The sequence below is a fragment of the Nyctereutes procyonoides genome, unplaced genomic scaffold (genome assembly GCF_905146905.1).
Source record: "Nyctereutes procyonoides isolate TBG_1078 unplaced genomic scaffold, NYPRO_anot_genome, whole genome shotgun sequence".
In the NCBI taxonomy this organism is placed as follows: domain Eukaryota; kingdom Metazoa; phylum Chordata; class Mammalia; order Carnivora; family Canidae; genus Nyctereutes; species Nyctereutes procyonoides.
In genome coordinates this window covers 2,128,698-2,148,822 of record NW_026575025.1, presented here as the reverse complement: position 1 = coordinate 2,148,822, position 20,125 = coordinate 2,128,698, and the positions used below count along the sequence as shown (strand labels likewise).

At 41.2% G+C, this 20,125-nt stretch overlaps 1 protein-coding gene across 9 annotated transcripts in view; it reads right to left on the bottom strand.

The window, feature by feature from the left end:
* AMBRA1 (autophagy and beclin 1 regulator 1) overlaps window positions 1-20,125 on the bottom strand; it is a 172,481-nt gene that overhangs the window by 76,015 nt on the left and 76,341 nt on the right. For all 9 annotated transcript variants that reach the window (XR_008662549.1, XR_008662550.1, XM_055310902.1 and 6 more), the window contains 2 exons: window positions 15,106-15,186; window positions 14,582-14,682 (listed from right to left, as the gene is read on the bottom strand). Coding sequence is in view for 7 of the 9 variants with exons in the window: in XM_055310902.1 (XP_055166877.1) it covers window positions 14,582-14,682; window positions 15,106-15,186 (182 nt within the window). In the remaining 2 variants the exon portion in view is untranslated. The remainder of the gene's footprint in view (window positions 1-14,581; window positions 14,683-15,105; window positions 15,187-20,125) is intronic.

Here is a 20,125-nt window from a genome sequence, read left to right as displayed (position 1 = left end):
ACCCTGTTGAGCTGGATGATGAACTTCTCATCAAGCTAGCTAAAATTCCCAACGGTAAGTATATACTTCTCTCATACATAAGCTATCCTATTTTTACAAAATTGCCCAACACAAAATCCAGGGCTCACCTGCAGCAGAGTCTGCATCCTACCAGTCATTGAGATGGCTCTGAAAGAACATCAAGGAAGTTCTAAAAGAATCATGGATAAATATGAAATTTGCCTCTATGTGTCTGAGGTCCAATCTATGGATTCACATTTGGAGCCCGTAACACAGTTTTATTTTGTTTACCAATCTCATCAATAAAGTCAAAAACTAAATCCTATGCCTGAAAAGAACTATTCTAGTTTCTCCCAACTGTTAGTATAAAATAGTACAACATATCACAGTGACTGGGCACACAAAGATCCCTTGCCTTAGTTTTCAGGAACTTTTCTTCCAAGTTGCTTCTTTTAAAGGATTATAAACGATGCCACAGGTACAGGTTCACTGACAGCCAATTTAGTAAGTGCTCATACTGTTAATCCTGCCAGTCTTACTCCTACACAGAAATACATGTGGCCCCAAGGGGCCCAACCACCCACAGAGCTCTTCTGCACATCTTTTCACCCTCTAGCACACAAAAATAGAGGGCTACATCCCAGAAAACAGAGAAAGAGAAAAAGTAGTTTTTTTTTGAAACATTATGTCTAGAAAACCAGGATCTAGCATTCTATTTTTTTTAAGATTTTATTTATTTATTCATGAGACAGTGGGGGGGGGGCAGAGGGAGAAGCAGGCTCCATGCAAGAAGCCCAACGTGGGGTTAGATCCTGGGTCTCTAGGATCATGCCCCGGGCCGAAGGTGACGCTAAACTGCTGAGCCACCTGGGCTGCCCTAGCATTCTATTTGGATGTAATTTCTAAATTCATGTCTCTGAATAATCCAAATAATGATCTAAGCCAAGATGTTTCTTTAAAATTCCAAATCGATACACCTCTATCCCTTGGTATGCTGAAACTTTCAAGTATATGTAAGGACACTCAAAAAAAAAAAAAAAAAAGCAATTTGTTTAGAGTGAGCTGCCAGGCTACCACAGATCTCAAAAATCTGCTTAGTTGTGCTACAATGTTACAGTAATTGCCCTTAATGAGTTAATCCTCCCTGTATTCATGCCCTTGGAGAGTGACCTCTCTGACTCCAGGCTTGATGACCGGACTTGCTTTTAGCTCATGGAACAACAGAAGTGACATAACTGGAGACTTGAAACGTGCTTGTACATTGAGGCCTGACCTCTCTTCCTTTGGAATCCCGAGACTCTACGTGAAGAAGCATTAGTTAACTTACCCACGAATAGAACAGAGATAAATCATCCCAGCTGAGGCTAACCAGCCTGCCAACTGCCAGACAATGTCCACAAAGCCATCTGTATATTAGTTTTCTATGGCTACCATTAGAAATTACCACAAACTTAACGGCTTAACATAAATTTACTAGCTTTCAGTTCTGCAGGTCAGAAACCCAATACAGGTCTCATGGGGCTAAAACCAAGGTGTTGGCAGAGTTCTGTTCCTTTCTGGAAGCTCTACAGGATAATCTATTTCCTTGCCCATTTGAGTTGCTGGCAGAATTCAGTTCCTTGCAATTGCAGGACTGAAGTCCTCATTTCCTTGTTGATGGGCAGCTGAAGGCCATTCCCATCTTCTATCATTGTATATCTCTGACTATCCTTTCTCTTCGGCTTTTAAGGGTTCACGTGATTAGAATGGGTCCATACAGATAATTCCTCCCCTACCTCAGAATCTGTAACTTTAATCAGATCTGCACAGTTCCTTTTGTCACAGAAAGTAACACGTTCACAGGCTCTAGGAACTAGGATTTGGAGATCTTTGGCAAGTCATTATTCTGCCTATATATCATGACCATATACATCCAGCCAAGCCATCAACTGACCACAAACAGCAGCCAAGTTGGCCCAGATCAGAAAAACTGCACACTAAACCCACAGAATTTTGAGAAAAATAATATGCTGGTTTAAGCCAAAAAAAAAAAAAAATCTTAGGGTGGTCTGTGAGGCAGGAAGAGCTAACTGATGCAAGCCTACACCACTTCCTAAATTTTTTAAAGATTTAAAGTAATCTCTACGGCCAATGTGGGGCTCGAACTCACAAGCCCTGAGATCAAGAGTCGCAGGCTCACCTGACTTAGGAAGCCAGACGCCCCAACACTACACCACTTCTGAAGGGTATGTGCAACCCACAGTCCATTACATCCATCTTTCCCACTTCTCTGGTCTATTTCAACAAGCATGCCTAAGAGGCCACCGGCCATTTTCTGCTCTCTGAATCATAACACAAAACAATTAAATTACTGGTGTTTCTTCTTCCAGGACAGATCTAGAGATTACTGCTGAAATTTAACAAAAGTCAGTCTTATTATCTCAACAGAACAACAGAGCAGCTTTCCGATCCATGACTAGAAGCCATATATATGAAAAAACATATATGCTAGAAGTCTTAGAGAAAGATTTGAAGGAGGGACCATCTTTTGACAGAGCAAAAGCTACTGATGGAAGAGGGAAATTTCACTGTTACCCAACCATCTCTCCTTTGCATAAAGACCAATGGGAGCTTCGGGGCACGGCCTCTAAACTGGGGTCTCCAACCCTAGCAGCAAGCACATTTTCTCAAATGGGCTCTCCCTCAAATCTGCTGATACTGTAAGGTCTGCAAAACTTAAGTAGAAGGAAAATGCAATAGCAAGTTAATGTCCTTTTGGCTCTTTTGGCTGACTTCCCTGTGCCTGGGTCTTGCCTATTAATTGAATGCTATTCGGATTTCATCTCAAAAACAAATGAGGATGGAGACCAGAGGCCTGCCTTCCCCAGACTGATAAGAGCAGCACAGTGCAATTATACCCAAACAGCTTTGTTTTGGAATGTAATCACCGCCCCAGCCTTCTTCCCAATGGGATGGCAACAGTGTAATTACCTCTTCAGGATTCATTGTTTGGGAATGCAATTCTACAGGGCCCCCTATCTAGGGGAAAGGAGCTGCAACAAGAATATAACAGAATTCAGAGCCCCCTACCCAGCAGCAGTCTTGGGAACCAAACAAATTATTTTTGTTCTCTTTAAGTGAGGCCAGAGTTTAAATTTCAGTCTGTTTTTCTACCAACAGGGAGTCACCCACATCCCATGATGGTTCTGTTTGAAAAGTCCCCATCTAAAGCCAGACTGCTTGCATTCTAATTCTCACTTTGTCAAGTACTAGCTGTGGTCTTGGGCAAATTACTTAATCCCTCTATGCCTCAGTTTCCTCATCTGCAAAAATGAGTAGTAACAAGGCATCACTAGAATGCTGTGAAGATTAAGTGAATATATGAGAAGTGCTTAGAACAGTACTTGGCCTATAGTAATTGCCCTTGGTTTTTCTGGCTTGTTTTGTTTTTAAACCACATTTGAAGCACCATATTCCACAACCATTACATTTTGCAAATGTGATCTAATATTAGCTCATGGTCAAATCTAAGCTTGACTTACCATGTTCTTTCTTTTCACCACTCCTTTTGCCAGTTCAGTGCACAGGGTAATGTTAGATAATTTTAAGTGCTGCTACAGAACCAGCGCAGCCTCTGACATATTTGCCCAGGTAAAACTTTAATAGGCAGGAGTGACTGTGGTTTTCCATGTCATTCCTTTCATTTATGTTACCAGTCCAAGGGATATTATAATAAAAAAACTAGTGGAATCTTGCTGTTGAAAAAACTTGTAAGTTTTTTTTTTTTTTTTTTTTTTTTTTTTACCAAAAGCAGCTATTGGCAATATGGCAGATTCTCATGAAAATTTACCTTTCTAGCCAGATTTATGAAAATAAATGATATATCTTCCTCACATGCGTAAAGAACACCTCACCTTCCTGAACAATACCCTTGTTCCTACTGGGAACTTTGATCTTTTACCTTCTGTTCACCTTTCCTTCTGTTCCTTTGTAGCCTAGTTAAATTTTCTGCTTATGAAGAAATACTCCTGATATGTGCTTCACCAGCCATAAGCCTCAAGAGTAAAAATCAGGACTATATTCTTTAGGAATTCCAGGCAGGCATTCCCAAAGAATATTGTTCCACTGCTAAAGACAAGAGGAATGAAGCTGGGCCCCTTCTGCATGGTGCATACAGCTGCAGCGAACTGGGCTTAGGACAAACCAAGGGATTGATTTCAGTCGCCCTGTAATAATGAAAAGCTGTAGTTACAGGATAACTATTTGGCTCTGGGGTAAAAACTCCAAAAGAAACACCTCCAGGGAGTCTCTACACTCCAAAAGGTCCCTGGTCACCCACCTACAAGTGCCTCTTTCCACATCATGGCTTATACCAAGATATCCGTGCTTGCTTTTGGCTTCCAGTTGAGTGGCACAAGGACCCTGGGGAAGAGTTGGCCTTGCAGATCAGCAGTTGTTAAAGTAAGGAAATTAACACCCACAGGTTGGCTCTACTTTGGTAAAGAGGGTGAGAGGTGCTGTCTGCCAGCTTCCATGGCATTTCCAGCCAGTTTGGAATAAATGAGGTTGCTTGAGTTCATAAAAAGAGAAAGAAAAAGAAAAGCATATGTGAGCTCAGAGTTTTAAAAAGAAGGAGGTGGAAGGTTAGCATGGTTTATTAGCTTCCAGTATTTATCCTGATCATGTGGGTAAAACTGATGGAGTAGATGGGCCAGCAAAAGGATTGTTCCAAGTCTTTTTTTGGTGTTGTAGAACTCTAATCTTCAATAAAGTAGAGACTATCTGTCTACTGCTTCCACTAGAAAATATGGGCTCTCACCTTACATTTAGCTTTTTCTTTTCTTTTCTTTTTAGACTTTATTTATTCATAGAGACAGAGAGAGAGGCAGAGGGAGAAGCAGGCACCATACAGAGAGCCTGACGTGGGACTCGATCCAGGGTCTCCATGATCACGCCCTGGGCTGCAGGCGGCGCTAAACCGCTGAGCCACCGGGGCTGCCCACATTTAGCTTTTTCTTTCTTTACATCTCCTCTTTAGATTTCTATCTATTTCTATATATATATTTTAAAGATTTTATTTACTTATTCATGAGAGACCACCAGAGAGAGGCAGAGACATAGCCAGAGGGAGAGGCAGGCTGGGGAGCCTAATCGGGACCCCATCCCAGGGGCCCTGAGATCATAACCTGAGCCAAAGGGAGATGCTCAACCACTGAGCCACCCAGATGTCCCTAGATTTCTATACTGTATCATTTGTTTTGAGGGGTTGCAAACCAGTCATAACCTAAGAAGACAGAAGTAAAAGTTCTGACATTACAAAGTACATAAGATTAGAGGCCACCTTCAGTTAACACTGTCATAATACCTAGTATTTCTAAGAACTTAATAAACTTTGAGATCACTCTATGTCTAGGGAAGCCCCAGAATACAGAGAATTTAAAGTACAAGTAAACAATGTGGTCTCAATCCAGATATGCTGACATTAACATTTCTCTTTTTGTTAGAAGGAAGAGGAGTAGGTGGAAACTTGGTTAAGAAGTTGGGGAAGAGGGATGCCGGGGTGGCTCAGTGGTTGAGCGTCTGCCTTTAGCTCAGGGTGTAATCCTGGAGTCCTGGGATCAAGTCCCACATCGGGCTCCCTGCATGGAGCCTGCTTCTCCCTCTGCCTGTGTCTCTGCCTCTCTCTTTCTGTATCTCTCATGAATAAATAAATAAAATCTTTAAAAAGAAAAAAAGAAGTTCAGAAAGAGGTTATAGGTCAATTCCTCCTACTTTCTGCTACAGAAATACTTTAAGGTACTGAACTCCCACAGCCAGCTTTCTGTTTATACTTCCAGTCTGGTGTTTAGCATGATACCAATTTAGTAGGTGGTAAGCTCTGGAGGGCAGAGATCATGTCTTTTCACCTGGATACCTAATACTGTACCATGTAAACAATAGAAGTTCAATAAATGCTCATTGAATCAAAATAGCTGATATGCCAGCTGAGTACTCTGTATGTAATTAAGAATTCATTCTTCCCCATTATTAACAGCTCCAGATGAAGAAGAGTTATAGAGCAGGGCCTCACCAGCACTGATTATCTTGGGTTCCTGGTATTACCACCTCATCTCTTCCCATGCCTCTGGCTCTGCATCTGTTCCTAGCTCAGTGAATTCTTAAATTTTAAGTATATCATGATCATCTAGATTCTTTTAAAACACAAATTCCTGGAGCCTACAACCAGAGTTTCTGATTCAGTGGTCTGGGGTAGGGCCCAAGAATTTACATTTATTACACTTTCCAAGGTAATGATGCTACTGGCCCAGAAACTACATTTTGAGAATTCAATGTTGCCAAGGTTACACAAAAGCAAACACCTGGTCTGCTGATTAGATATGCATTTTATGAACACAAGTCCTGATGAAGGACAGAAAATAGTTCGTCACATGCCAACTTTGTGATTCCTTTACTCTTCCCCACTTGAGGGACATGACTACAAGCAACAGATGACACATTAGACCATCAAATTATCAACACAAGGATTCTCAGGTTACCATCTGTTGGTGCTACACAACAAAAGGTCCACAGTATTTTCAATTCACTGACCACAGCAAAAAGGGAAAAAGTCCTGCTTGGGACCCAGGAAGAGCACCATTCGGGAAGAACACAGAAGAGCAATGAGAGATCAGTAAGGTTATAATCAGTGAGGAGATTGTCCTAGGGTTATAATCAGTGAGGAGACTGTCCTAGCTCTAACTCATACTGGTCTCCAAAATTTATAATGAAAATCATAATAATGATTATAGCAATATCTACTGAATACTTGTATTAAAAAATACTGTTCTGTTTCATTCATTTAATTTCACTCAACTCATTTAATCCTTAAAACAATCCTATAAGCTAGGACCTGTTTGTTTGTTTTTTTTTTAAGATTTTATTTATTTATCCATGAGAGAACAAAAAGAGAGGCAGAGACACGGGCAGAGGGAGAAGCAGGCTCCATGCAGGGAGCCTGACACCGGACTCAATCCCCGTACCCCAAGGTCATGCCCTGGGCCAAAGGCAGGCACTAAACCGCTGAGCCACGCAGGGATCCCCACTAGAATCTATTCTTATGCCCATTTTACATATGAAGAAATTGAGGCTCCCAAAAGGTAAAATAACTAAGATCACACTGTTAGGAAGTAGCAGAATGAATATTTGAACCTAGATAGTCCTGGAGCCCAAACTCAAACATTTTGCTATACTGCCTCTCAAGCAGACTATATACTATAAATGGCAGCTATCCTTCCCAAACTCCCACTTACTCATCCTCACAGACCCATTCAAAAAAAAAAAAAAAAAAGACAAGAGTTTCTTCAAACTGTACCAAAAGACACAAATCCTTAATCCACATCGTGTTTGAGCTACATTCTCCTTAGCTACTCTATCAGGATTGTCAGTTAAAGTCCCAGGGGAATTATTAAACTTTTAGTAGCAGGGCCAAAACAAAATAGAAAATCAGGCCACTCCCTGGCTAGACTGTCAACTCCCTAGGGGCAGAACCACTTAATTCTTTCATAAGACCCAAAGTGCTCTGGAAAATGCTAAGCATTTAAAAAAGTGCTACATACACTTCAAAATGACAGTACAGAAAGGGCACAGGTGGGGAAGCATCAGTGGGGAAAGATCAAGAGGAAATTTCCTGGGGGAGAGATGGAGGCACAGAAGAACTTAATCACATAATATAATAGGGACAGAAAAGTTTATTGACAAAGCCTCGTATTTTCCCCTAGGAAAGCTTGAAAGAACACAGGCAATTCAGCTTAGAAACTAAGACCCCAGTTCTCAATAAGAATACTAGTAGTGTAAGGAGATGCAGTAAAAGACTAGGGTAGAGAGGACTCCAATGCTCCAGTGACTGGTAGACACCAAGTAAGTAAAAGTTCTGGGTGCTGTAAGGCATTTGGGAAGGCTGGGTTCTCTGGAAGGAGTGTTGAATTTACTTCTGTTTCCCAGGCAACCAAGCCAGCCCCTTATCGCCTTCACTTTCATCACTGGAGCAGAATGAAAGGTAATTGGGTTAATTATTAAAGGAACACTAGCTAGTACTGCTACTACTAATTGTCCATTTATCTGAGGTTTATAAAAAGCCATCTTAATTGATGTTGAGTTGGAATGTGTCACTCACTTTATTTGCCTGGCTACTAGGTACCAGACACAGAGATAAAGGGTCCAGCCACGGAGATCAAGGGTCCAGCGATGGAGATAAAGGGTCTAGCCATGGAGATAAAGGGTCCAACACCAGAACTATTATTCCTTTATGTTCATACTCATTTAAGTATACCATGATGGCCCTCAACTGTACTCGCTACTGTTCATCTCTCCCAGATTTGCCAATTCAAGCAAAGGCCTAGTATATTAGGTAATTTGTTGTATCAGAGAGCTACGATATCAAGTTGAAAAATCAGGCTAATTCCTAAAAGTCAGCAAGCCTAGGGCCCCAGATGCCCATTTACATGGCCAAGCTAGACCAGGCAGGCCTCCTAAAAGTAATTCTCTAAGGTACCAGGGAAATGGGGAACATCTAAGAGATACAAAAGACAACCAAATATAAAGTTGACAAGGAAAAGAAAAGTCAAGTCTTACAAAAGAGGTAGCTCTGTCTTATCCACAACAAGCAATAAACAGAAGGATGCTTAGGACATGAGATTATATAAAACAATTATTCTAACACTGCATTGTTGGGTTTGTAATATATATAGATGTAATATACATGACAATAATAGCACAGAGGAAAGAGAAGGGAATAAAGTCATAATGCAGCAAAGTTTCTGTATCTTACCAAAATTAGGTTTGTATAAGTCTGAGGTAGCTCAGACTTTAAAAATCAATAAAGATATTAAAATGGTACATTAGAAAATATCCACTTACTATAAAAGAAGTCAGCAAAGGAGAAACAGGAACAAAAAGGACATTAGAAATACAGAATAGAAACAGCAAAATGGCACACAAAAATCCAACTATAACAACATTAGAGGTGAATAAATAATCGAATCAGAGATTGTCAGAGTGGATAAAAACAAAAATCAGCAACACAGATATGAACTGAACAGGTCAACTTAGATGTGGATTTTTTTTTTAATAAATACAATACAGTACTATAAATGTATATTCTCTTATGATTTTCTAAATACCATTTTCTTTTCTCTGGCTTATAAGAATACAGCATATAACACAATATGCAAAATAATGTGCTCATCGACTATGTTATTGGTAAGACTTCTGGTCAACAGTAGGGTATTAGTAGCTATGTTTTTGGGTCGTCAAAAGTTATACATAGATTTTCAACTACATGGGGGTCAGATTCAAACAAATAAATAGTTTGAAGTTTAAAAAGATGGAAAAAATATATATCACACAATCAACAACCATTAAAGAGCTGGAGTAGCTATATTAATATAAGAAAAAATAGATTTAAAGACAATATTGCTAGAGACAGAGGAACATTTTATAATAAAAGAATTAAATTAATCAGGAAAGCATAACAATTATAAAAATATATGTACCTAATAACAAGGTCTCAAAATATATAAGGCAAAACCTAACAAAACTAAAAGGAGAAATACACAATTAATCAATAATAACTGGAAGTTTCAATACCTTGCTCTTACCAAAGGATGGGACAACTAGACCAAAAATCAGCAAGGATATACAAAACTTGAACAAGAGTATTAACCAAGCAGATCTCCCCAATACCACACTCCATGCAACAACAGAATATACATTCTTCTCAAGCACACAGGTAATATTTACTAGGACAGACCATGTGCTAAGCCATAAAACAAGTTTCCATAAATTTAAGATATTTAAATCACACACCACAGTGATATTAAATAAGAAATCAACAGAAGGAAATTTGGGAAATTCACAAATACATGGGGAACCCTGGGTGGTGCAGCGGTTTAGCGCCTGCCTTTGGCCCAGGGCGCGATCCTGGAGACCCGGGATCGAATCCCACGTCGGGCTCCCGGTGCATGGAGCCTGCTTCTCCCTCTGCCTATGTCTCTGCCTCTCTCTCTCTCTCTGTGTGACTATCATAAGTAAATTAAAATTTTTTTAAAAAAATTTTAAAGATTTCACAAATACATGAAAATTTAAGAACATCCTCCTAAATGTCTAGTGGGTCAAAGAAATCATAAGAGAAAAATTAGGATGACTGGGCACAAAGCCATCTATAGCTCAGGACACTTGACCAGGCCCCAGTGACCTGTGTCAAGGAGGAAGAAAATCCTAACACTCCCCATTGATTTTAATCAAAACACTAAATTAAGTACATCAGGCCCACATCTGTTGGGAACAGATGCTCATTAGGATGAAAGTCAAAAGGATTAGGCAGGACATCTAATACTCTATTTTACAGGTCTCTATCTTACCCAGGTCTCCTTCCCTCAGAAGTTTTTTGTTCTTTCAGTAATTACTAGGAAGATGTCAAATGCCGGGACTTCTCATTTTACTTGTATGAGGCCTCAAACATGCAGAAAAATATTTTAAGCTTATGAACCTTTTGGCAGATACCCCCTACTTGAACTCAGGCAAAACATGGCACAGAAGATGATTATGAGTCAGGCAGACAGACCTGGTTTAAAGTTCTAGGTCTGCCTCTCACTGTGTTATATTGGGCAAGTGACCTGACTTCTCTGAATGTCAGTTTTCTTCCCCGTAGAACAGAAACGCACCATCTACTCCACAAGGTTGCTATAATGATTATAGGAGGTAATATATGGGAAAGCACTTAGGACAGCATGTGGCTCATAGTAGGCAGTCATTAACTTTATGTCCTTTATTATCAGTGGCTGTTACTGCACAGAGACAGAGCTGTCTACCAAAAAGTCAGCAGAGGGAGCTCCCCAGACTTCAGTGTGTTTCCCCAAAAATACACCTGGTAGAGTTGCAATAGCTTTAAATTTACTTATACCTCTTTAAGTATAGGTTTAGAATTTGTGTTGCTAAAGAAGGGGCATGATGTGCATTGATGGGTGACTAGAGGCCATCAGGAACCTAAAGAATTGTGGGGAAGGCACCAGATAAAGAAAGAGAGATGAAAATTAATAATCAAAACACTTCCTTGTAGTAGCTTCTGCTTTCTATTATCACTCTAAGGCTCATGTGGGAGGAAGTGGGCAGAATGGATCATTTTTGTTGATGACTCTAAATGGCTTTGGCTATGGTTCACTGGAGACTCATTTGCCACCATAGTACTGGTCATGCTTCCTATAACTGCAGGTGTGTGTATGCTTCATACCTGCAAAAAGGCATTCTCCTTTCAAAGGGTTTGGCTTTATGTTTGAAGCTAAGAACCAAACTGCAAGATTGAGGTATGGTCAACCATGTAAACTTTGAACTAAGCTATAGAGGATAGGAATCATGCCTCTTATTCATTTTGGTAGCCTAGAACAGCACCTGGTACATAGCTACAGAACAAATACCTGTTGAATATAATTGTTTTGAGACCATCACAACCTCATTCCAATCATACAAGTGAAATTGCCTTTCCAGGAAAACTGGGTGCTTACTGCTAGCTAACAGGCCAATTTGTTCTTCACTCCAAAAGCCGTTATTACAGGAGCTCTATTACACGATTGCAGTAAGTTTAATAAAAAGCAAAAATCTGCGTCAATGAAGGCTAGAAGGCTCAGAGAAAGGGCTACTACATAATGAATTTCTTCAGCACACAGCACTGGGTCATAAAAGGCTATGTCTAGAAACCACTCAAAACAGAGGAATTAAGTAAGAAAAACCCTGAAAATCAAACAAGTTTCCTGGGAGCTCTTTTCCCTCTTCCTTAGATTAAGGTCCTAGAAGAAGCATGCCATTTTGATGCTTTGTCCTTTAAAATAACTGTAGGGAAGTAGACTAGGAAGCTTTGGAGTCCCACTGCCTAGTTCAGTTCTGGCTTCTCAACTTCTAGCTGTATCACTCTGGGCAAGTCAGCCTTCAGGGCTTTGGTTTCCTCCACTGTTAATTAGCTAATAGCACCTATCTCAGTATAACTGCAAGAAAGAAATTAAATATAAGTGGAAAAGTATTTAAAATACTCCCTAATATATAGCAAGTGCTCAATAAATGTTAGGCTTTTTCTTTTTCTTTTTTGGTTGTTGTTATTATTCTTGGAATTTTCTCAAGAGACAAATAATACAGCTGTCGACAGAAACTGGAGGGGCACCCAAATACAAGTCCCCCCCACTTCCTGAAAGTCTGCTTTACACCACTTCAGTTTTACAAAAGACCTACATTAGTACTTTGTTCTTGCTGAAGGAAATCCAAAGAGGATTTTCACTTTCACGAAAAAAGGCAATAAGTGAAAATAGCATTTAGCATCTGCTTTACAGTGAGCTGTTACAGAGGCAGCATGCACCCTGAGCATCAAGCTGTCATAGCTTTGAACTGTATCTGTCAGCATATCTGTGCTTTATCTCAATTTATTTTGTGCATCCATTAGCAAGATGTGTCCTAAGGTATCAGAGAAGCCGAAGACAGGTTTTTTTTTTGGGGGGGGGGGGGTTGGTACACTAAAAATTTTTTCCATATAAATTAATGGTAACTGCTCCTTCGCTTTGCACCATTTTGGCTTGCAAAAGGTTTTCTAGGAACACTCTACTTTTGGACAGTAGAGGAAACCTGAATCTACAAATGATGGGGGCCTTTAAGAAAAGACCAATAGGTTCTCTGTAACACATATCTTAAGAAAACAGAAGAAACTAGTTTAATTGTGAATGGAAACCATTTGCTAATCTAACTCGAGTGAGGTTCTTGAGAGTCTAGATTTCCTCCCCCTTGAGATACTGCACATTCTTTGTTAGAGAACTTTTCTCAGTAGATTTCATATCTGTTAACAACTACCTGCTGGAACATAACCTCTGTATTCAAAAGTATCCCTAAGTGAAAGGGGGCCTCTTGGGGGTCAGATCTCTCCTCATCAAGGAGGAAACAGGAAATGGTGGTATAGTTCTTAAATCTAAGGAGAAATAAATATACAGCCATTCCCAAGCAAAGCTAAATGCCAAGGAAACACAGATTTCCCAGCAGTAGAGGAACAGGAGGTGCTGTGTGGGGTGATGGAGGCAGATGTCTAGAACAAAGGGTGGAGTAGGGCTCTGTAGTATTGCCTGGCAGCAAGCGATTATCTGTCAGTGAGGAGCTTCCACATGCCATCAGCCAAGCCACACAGAAACATCAAGCATGGAGACACACAGAGACATGGGGTCTGTTAACCCCCAAGGGCCAGACATCCTTAGACAAGGTTGTCAGGGGACCAGATGTAGTCTGCTTCCTCGCCAAGGCTGGACCTACAAAGAGTCCTGGTGGCTAGCTGAGAATCCCACTGAGGTTTCTGGGACTTCTAAGCCTTGATATTGGGTCAAGGATAGTCCTACCTAGGGGAGGCCAGATCCTGTGGCCTCCAGCTGTCACAGTAGCTTGTTTAGAAATCACATTCTAGGGGATCCCTGGGTGGCTCAGTGGTTTAGCGCCTACCTTTGGCCCAGAACATGATCCTGGAGTCCTGGGATCGAGTCCCACATTGGGCTCCCTGCATGGAGCCTGCTTCTCCCTCTGCCTGTGTCTCTGCCTCATTCTCTCATTCTCTCTCTGTGTCTCATAAATAAATAAATAAATAAATAAATAAATAAATAAATAAATAAATAAATAAATAAATAAATAAAATCTTTTTAAAAAAAGAAAAATCACATTCTCCCAGGCTGACAGTGTTACTGCCTCACACAGATCCCTTCCTACCTTTAACCACCACATGGCCCAGATTTTCCAAAACATAATGTCTTTATGAAATTTTTAATAGACGTTTTACACACCTAAATGTGGTTTGATTTTTATACCTCTCATGCCTTCACATACATAAATTTAGAGGTTCGCAGTGGAAGTGAGGGGAAAGTGAAGGAAAGAGTGTGATGGGGAAATAATCTTTGTCAGGAAAAAACAGGATTCTGCTTTGTTTCCTCCTCTAGACACTGCCCAGAAGCAGCAACACATACTATGTCTGAGAGCCTGCTAACATCATGTATCTTAGCCCAAAAACACTGGTCACTGAGCGATTCAGCCACCATAAAACTGTCTCAGATGAGCTTGTCCAGCCCATTTTTTGTCTCTGAGATTTCTGAGCCACCTCTATGGGTCTCTTCTCCTCCTCCTTCCCTGGAAGATTCCACAGTGCCTGGAAACTCCATCTGCTGGCAGATGAGTGAAGGGTTGAAGAGGTGTGCATTAAGCTCCTAATTAAATCACAGGATCTGGTTTATGAGTATCTCACCAACCAAAACATGAACAAGACACCTTTATCATTCAATTAAAAGCATAGCTAGAATCTAATAGCTAGATTAAGAAACAAACAGTTTAAACAATTTTTTTTTTTAAAAGATGTTTGAAGAAAGTGGGAATGGGCAAGATAAACAGCTTTGCTCCATTCTAGTTTCCTGCCTTTAAGTAAGGAACTGAGTACAAGACCTCAAACAGTTTTCAGCCAGATGCCAAGATGCCATCACATCAACATAGGTAAAGAAGGGGAAAGCTTTACCTGGCTCCATGCCCCTTCAAATTTTCAAAATCCAAAGAAACATTTCCTTACCTGCCAGGACCCTGTTAACAGAGGAGTGAGTAGCCAAGCCAGGCTGTCCACGTTCGTGAAAAATCCCCGCGTAAGGCAAGTACTCAGGCAGCAAGAAACGCCTACAAGAAGGAATTACATGTGAAAAGCCTATAAAAGACCACCATAAAACAAAGGAGATATACTATCCACCTACCCCCAACAATCAAGGCTAAGGGGTCCACTAAACCTAGGAATCCACAAAAGCTCAGCACAGAGTAAAAATGCCTGGGATTTGTCCTTCTGCAAACTGTATCTCCTTCCTGATTTTTTTCTTCTGCAGTTTTGCAGGGCTTCTAACCTTGAATAGGATACTCCCAAGGCCACTTTTATATCTTTTTGTTGTGGCCAATCATCTCCTGTCAAGTCTTTAGACGGCAGGGCTGGATTATAGGCTCACTAGGAAATAACTCCAGATATGAAATCCAAAGTCCAGAAAGAGGTTTAAAAGTGAAATCCCGCTCTCATAAAGGCTCCTTCATAAAGGCTGACTACTCAGTTCTTACCTTGGAACGAAGCGTCCAAGCGAAGGTGCAGACATCCGGGCATTGCGTGGAGCTCGGTGCCTAGATCTGTCACCATTGTCCCTGGAGAAAACAAAGACTACATATAAAAGAGTCACTAAAGCAGAACCAGCCACCGGCCCAAAAGGCAAATATTTCCCAAACAAAATTCCTACACTCAGGTGAAGATCCCAGAGAAATTAATCATCCGGTTGCTTACTAATTTGGATGGCGCGTTAATATACTACATTTCTAGGGTACCTCAACTAAAAGATTTATGAGCATTTTCTGACAGTTTGGTAAAAAGGAGGAACATTTTCATGAGTTAATGTGATCTTTGAACACTGTATCACCTGAAACTAAAGCCAAGTTTAGATCTTCCAAGGGACCTGGAATGGAAATATATAAACTTCTTTTTCTAGATTGTAAGATACAGGGAAACTTTAGCTTTGGGGTATCTTGAAGGAAGAAAAATTCCCCTATCCATTTCATTCAGCAAATGGTTATCTCTAAATGAATCTGTTTAGGTCTTTGGTGTGGGAAAAAAAAAATCACTCATGAAAAGTGAAAGAAAAACAACACAAGAGAAAGACTAGGCAGTCCATTTTTTTAGAGCCTGTAAAATTGGCAATGATGAAGAGTATCAGAAAATGCAATCCCAAGCATTTGAGTAAAAAGAAAAAAGTCTAGGTGTTTTCTTTATAGTCTGTTAGAGCAATAGTAATAACCACCACTTATTAAATATCTACTAAGTTCTAATATAAAGGTTATTAACATGTTATTCTACTTAATCCTTCTAACTATCCCATTCGCTTTTAGATATAGAAACTAAAGGGCAGCCCCAGTGGCCCAGTGGTTTAGCGCCGCCTTCAGCCCGGGGTGTGATCCTGGAGACCCGGGATGGAGTCCCACTCCCTGCACGGAGCCTGCTTCTCCCTCTGCCTGTCTCTCTCTTTCTCTGTCATGAATAAATAAATTAAAAATCTTAAAAAAAAAAAAAAGTACACAGATATGGAAACTAAGGACCAGAAAAGCAAATGCCCAAGGTCACACAACTGGTAAGTGGCTGAGGCAGCATTCGAAGAGCATCTATTTGATTCTGAAGCCCTTGCTCTTTCCACTATACTTCACTGCCTCCTACAAGAAAACAGGGACTTCACATGGCTTAGTTTCTAATGCATCAAAGGAACAATAAGCCAAAGGGCATCAGCTGGACAGTGCAGTTAATTAGCTGCTTAACCAACTCCATGAAATAAATAAACCTCTAAAAGCTTGATTTGATATTTTTTTCCTAAATTCTCCCTTTGGATTATCTTCAACTTAATGAGATCATCTTCGAACTGGCCCTCGAATGAAAGTTAAGACAATACTTTAGCTTTCAAATGGACCACTGGGAGCTTTACAAGCCAGAAATGAAAGCCTAGGAAGGTTTTTATATCTTGGTGGGATTGGATGCTGTGCATTAACAAAGGAATCAATATCAGGGATATTGGAAGCTGATCCATTAAAAGTCAGTACTGCTCTTTATTTTCCCAAAAGAGAAGGTATACTATTGTTTTCCTTAACATATATCCCTTTGACTTGAAACTCTACAGATGAAGGGAGAGGCAAGGGGCTGGGGGAGGGAGACAAACAGACAGACACTACATGGAAAGTAAAAAGGTTATTAAAAAGAACAGTTAAATCAGAAGTTCCTGACCAGTGGATTGCAGCTCTCAGGAGCCCACAAATCATTTTAAGATCTCAGTAGCCACAGGCACACAGGAAAAGAAAAATATTAAGATAGTTCTCAAAATAAGCATATTATTATTTTTCAAATATATGAAGCTTCAAATTTTGATCAAAGTACCAATTCACTTAAAAGTACAAATGAGGGGATCCCTGGGTGGCTCAGCAGTTTAGCGCTTGCCTTTGGCCCGGGGCGTGATCCTGGAGTCCAGGGATCGAGTCCCATGTTGGGCTCCCGGCATGGAGCCTGCTTCTCCTTTCTCCTTCTGCCTGTGTCTCTGCTGCCCCCGCCCCTCTTTCTATGTCTATCATAAGTGAATAAATAAAATCTTAAAAAAAAAAAAAGTACAAATGAGGGGCACCTGGGTAGCTCAACTTATTGAGCATCCGACTCTTGATTTCGGCTCAGGTCGTGATCTCAGGGTCGTGAGATCAAGCCCCAAGTCACGCTTCCAGCTGGGGAGTCTGCCTGAGATTCTCTCCCTCCTCTCCCTCTGTCCCTCCTCGGCTCACTCATGTTCTCTCTCTCTCTCAAATAAATAGATCTTTAAAAAAAGTACAAATGAATTGATGACAGCTTTCCATATCAGCATATTTTACTTATCAATGGGCACTAAAAGAACAGTTAACTATCATGAGAAAGTTAGAAAACATTTTGAAATTAAAAAGGGCCCTAAGTTGGGGATCCCTGGGTGGTGCAGCGGTTTGGTGCCTGCCTTTGGCCCAGGGCACGATCCTGGAGACCCGGGATCGAATCCCACATCGGGCTCCTGGTGCATGGAGCCTGTTTCTCCCTCTGCCTGTGTCTCTGCCTCTCTCTCTGTGACTATCCTAAGTAAATAAAAATTAAAAAAAAAAGGGGGGGGGCCCTAAGCCTCAAAAAGGTTAAAAACTAAGCCAGAGAAAGGAGCACCATGGGATAAATGCAAGTACTATTCCATAGCTCTGAGAGCAAGAGCTGGCCTTCCCAGAATCAGTCACACTGTGGAGCTGACAACTGGTTTCTCCAAGGTCCAAAGACCCTTTTTCTCCTGGACAATAAACAGTACTCCATCTGGTGTCAGCAGGGCTGAAGAGCAGGGACGGAGAAGCCAGTGCACTAGATCATACTGATCAGCAGTTGCCAGTGCTCAAAGAGGGCACAGAGCTTGGTGAAATGACATAAGGAGACAATTTAGAAAAACGGACAAAGACATTAGGGCTGGGGGAAAATCTGGGCTCCTTCGACATACTTCACAAGCCTCTTTTCATTATTATTATTATTTTAAAAAATATTTTATTTATTTATTCATCAGAGACACAGACTGAGGGGGGTGGCAGAGACACGGGCAGAGACACAGGCAGAGAGAGAAGCAGGCCCCATGCAGAGAGCCCAACATGGGACTCGATCCTGGGATCCCAGGATCACGCCCCGGGTCCAAGGCAGGCGCCAAACCACTGAGCCACCCAGGGATCCCCCCTCTTTTCATTATTATTAAAACTGACAATCAACTCCTTTCTTTCTTTCTTTCTTTCTTTCTTTCTTTCTTTCTTCTTTCTTTCTTTCTTCCTTTCTAGAGAGAGTGCACAAGCAGGGGTGGGGTAGGGGAGGGGGAGAGGGAGAGAGAGACAGAGAGAGAGAATCTTTAGCACAGAGCCCAACTCGGGGCTTGATCTCACGACCCTGAGATCATGATCTGAGCTGAAATCAAGAGTTGTACACTTAATTGACAAAGCCACCCAGGCTCCCCTAACCAACTCCTTTCTGATTCAGTTTCTCCTTCCATTTGAAAAAGGGAGGTAGGACAAAAAACATGGGCAGAGATAATGGCTTTACAGTACTTAGAGATTAATGGGGGATATACAGGAAAATACAAATGAGATCAGCTGGCTCAAACACAAAGTCTCAGACTGATAGTCACATTCAGCACCATGAAAGACATATACACTAAGTGAATAGACATGCACCTGCTGGTCCTCACCTTAACATCTTGACTAAGGATGGAGAAGTAGGAACGAAATGGCATCTCAATAAAATGTAGAAAAGACTTCAAATTAAAAGCATTGAGAACTCTAGCATAGAAAGAGAAGAATAAGAGCACGGGCCTCAAAACAATTAGAAAACTGTGGAATTCGGTGAACACACAGTGAGATGCTGCCTAGGAGAGACAACAAAGAACAGCTAGGAGAAAAGAGCTCAAATGCTGTTCCAGGAAAAACCCTGTAAACAGGAATGGGAAAGGTGGCAAAGGCCAGAACGTTTGACTGCAGGACAAGTGAGCAAGGAGATGGATAAAGGCTCTGTGCATTAGTACTGACCACAAAAATCCCTAACTAAAGCGTGTCTCTAAGTAGACTAGAGGCAAAAAGAGCAACTCATGACCCTAGATTCTGTGGTCTTGAAAGAAGGGAGGATTCAGAAGTAAGGAGTTGGGCCATGGAAACCAAATTCAGGTCACAGAATATCTGCAGTGGTGATAGGAAACGGAAGAAGGGGAGAGGGAAACTGCTAAGAGTTCCAAGAAAAGGGCAAAGGACTTAAAAATACTTAAAACAGGGATCCCTGGGTGGCGCAGAGGTTTGGCACCTGCCTTTGGCCGAGGGCGCGATCCTGGAGACCTGGGATCGAATCCCACATCGGGCTCCCAGTGCATGGAGCCTGCTTCTCCCTCTGCTTGTGTCTCTGCCTCTCTCTCTCTCTCTCTCTCTGTGACTATCATAAATAAATAAAAATTAAAAAAAAATACTTAAAACAATGCCATATTTACAAAGCCATACAGACTCTGTCACTCACTTTGGTGCAGATATAAGATCAATGTGACTCGAGGTTGCCTAAGCCAAAGTGAGTGAGGCAGAGACTGAAATCTGAGTGACCAGAGCTGTCTGCCAGATGAAGAGAAGGTAAAGGCAGCCCTAGGCAGACCATTTACCTTAGGGTTGGTGGAGGGAGCTATGCACGCACGCACGCACGCACGCACGCACGCACACACAGGGGCCTAAATGTAACACAGCCTTTTGCCCTCTCCCAAGGGGACCTGGAAAAAAACAAACCAACCAAGCCAGTAAAGAACAGAATATGCAAATATACTGGTACTGCTCCTCCCTCACAGGAGGACTCTTTGTCACCAGAATGCTTTTCAGGGAAACACCAGAGAAATCCTCATCAATTTCATCAGCTAGAAGCTGCCTTTAAGCCAGCAGGACAGAAGCTGGTGGAGTTATTAATGGCTTTTCAGTTGTTGAATTCTGTGTATCTCTGATTAACTCTCAGAGGGGTATTTGGGAAGGAGAGGGAGGAAAAATAAGATTTTCTTAT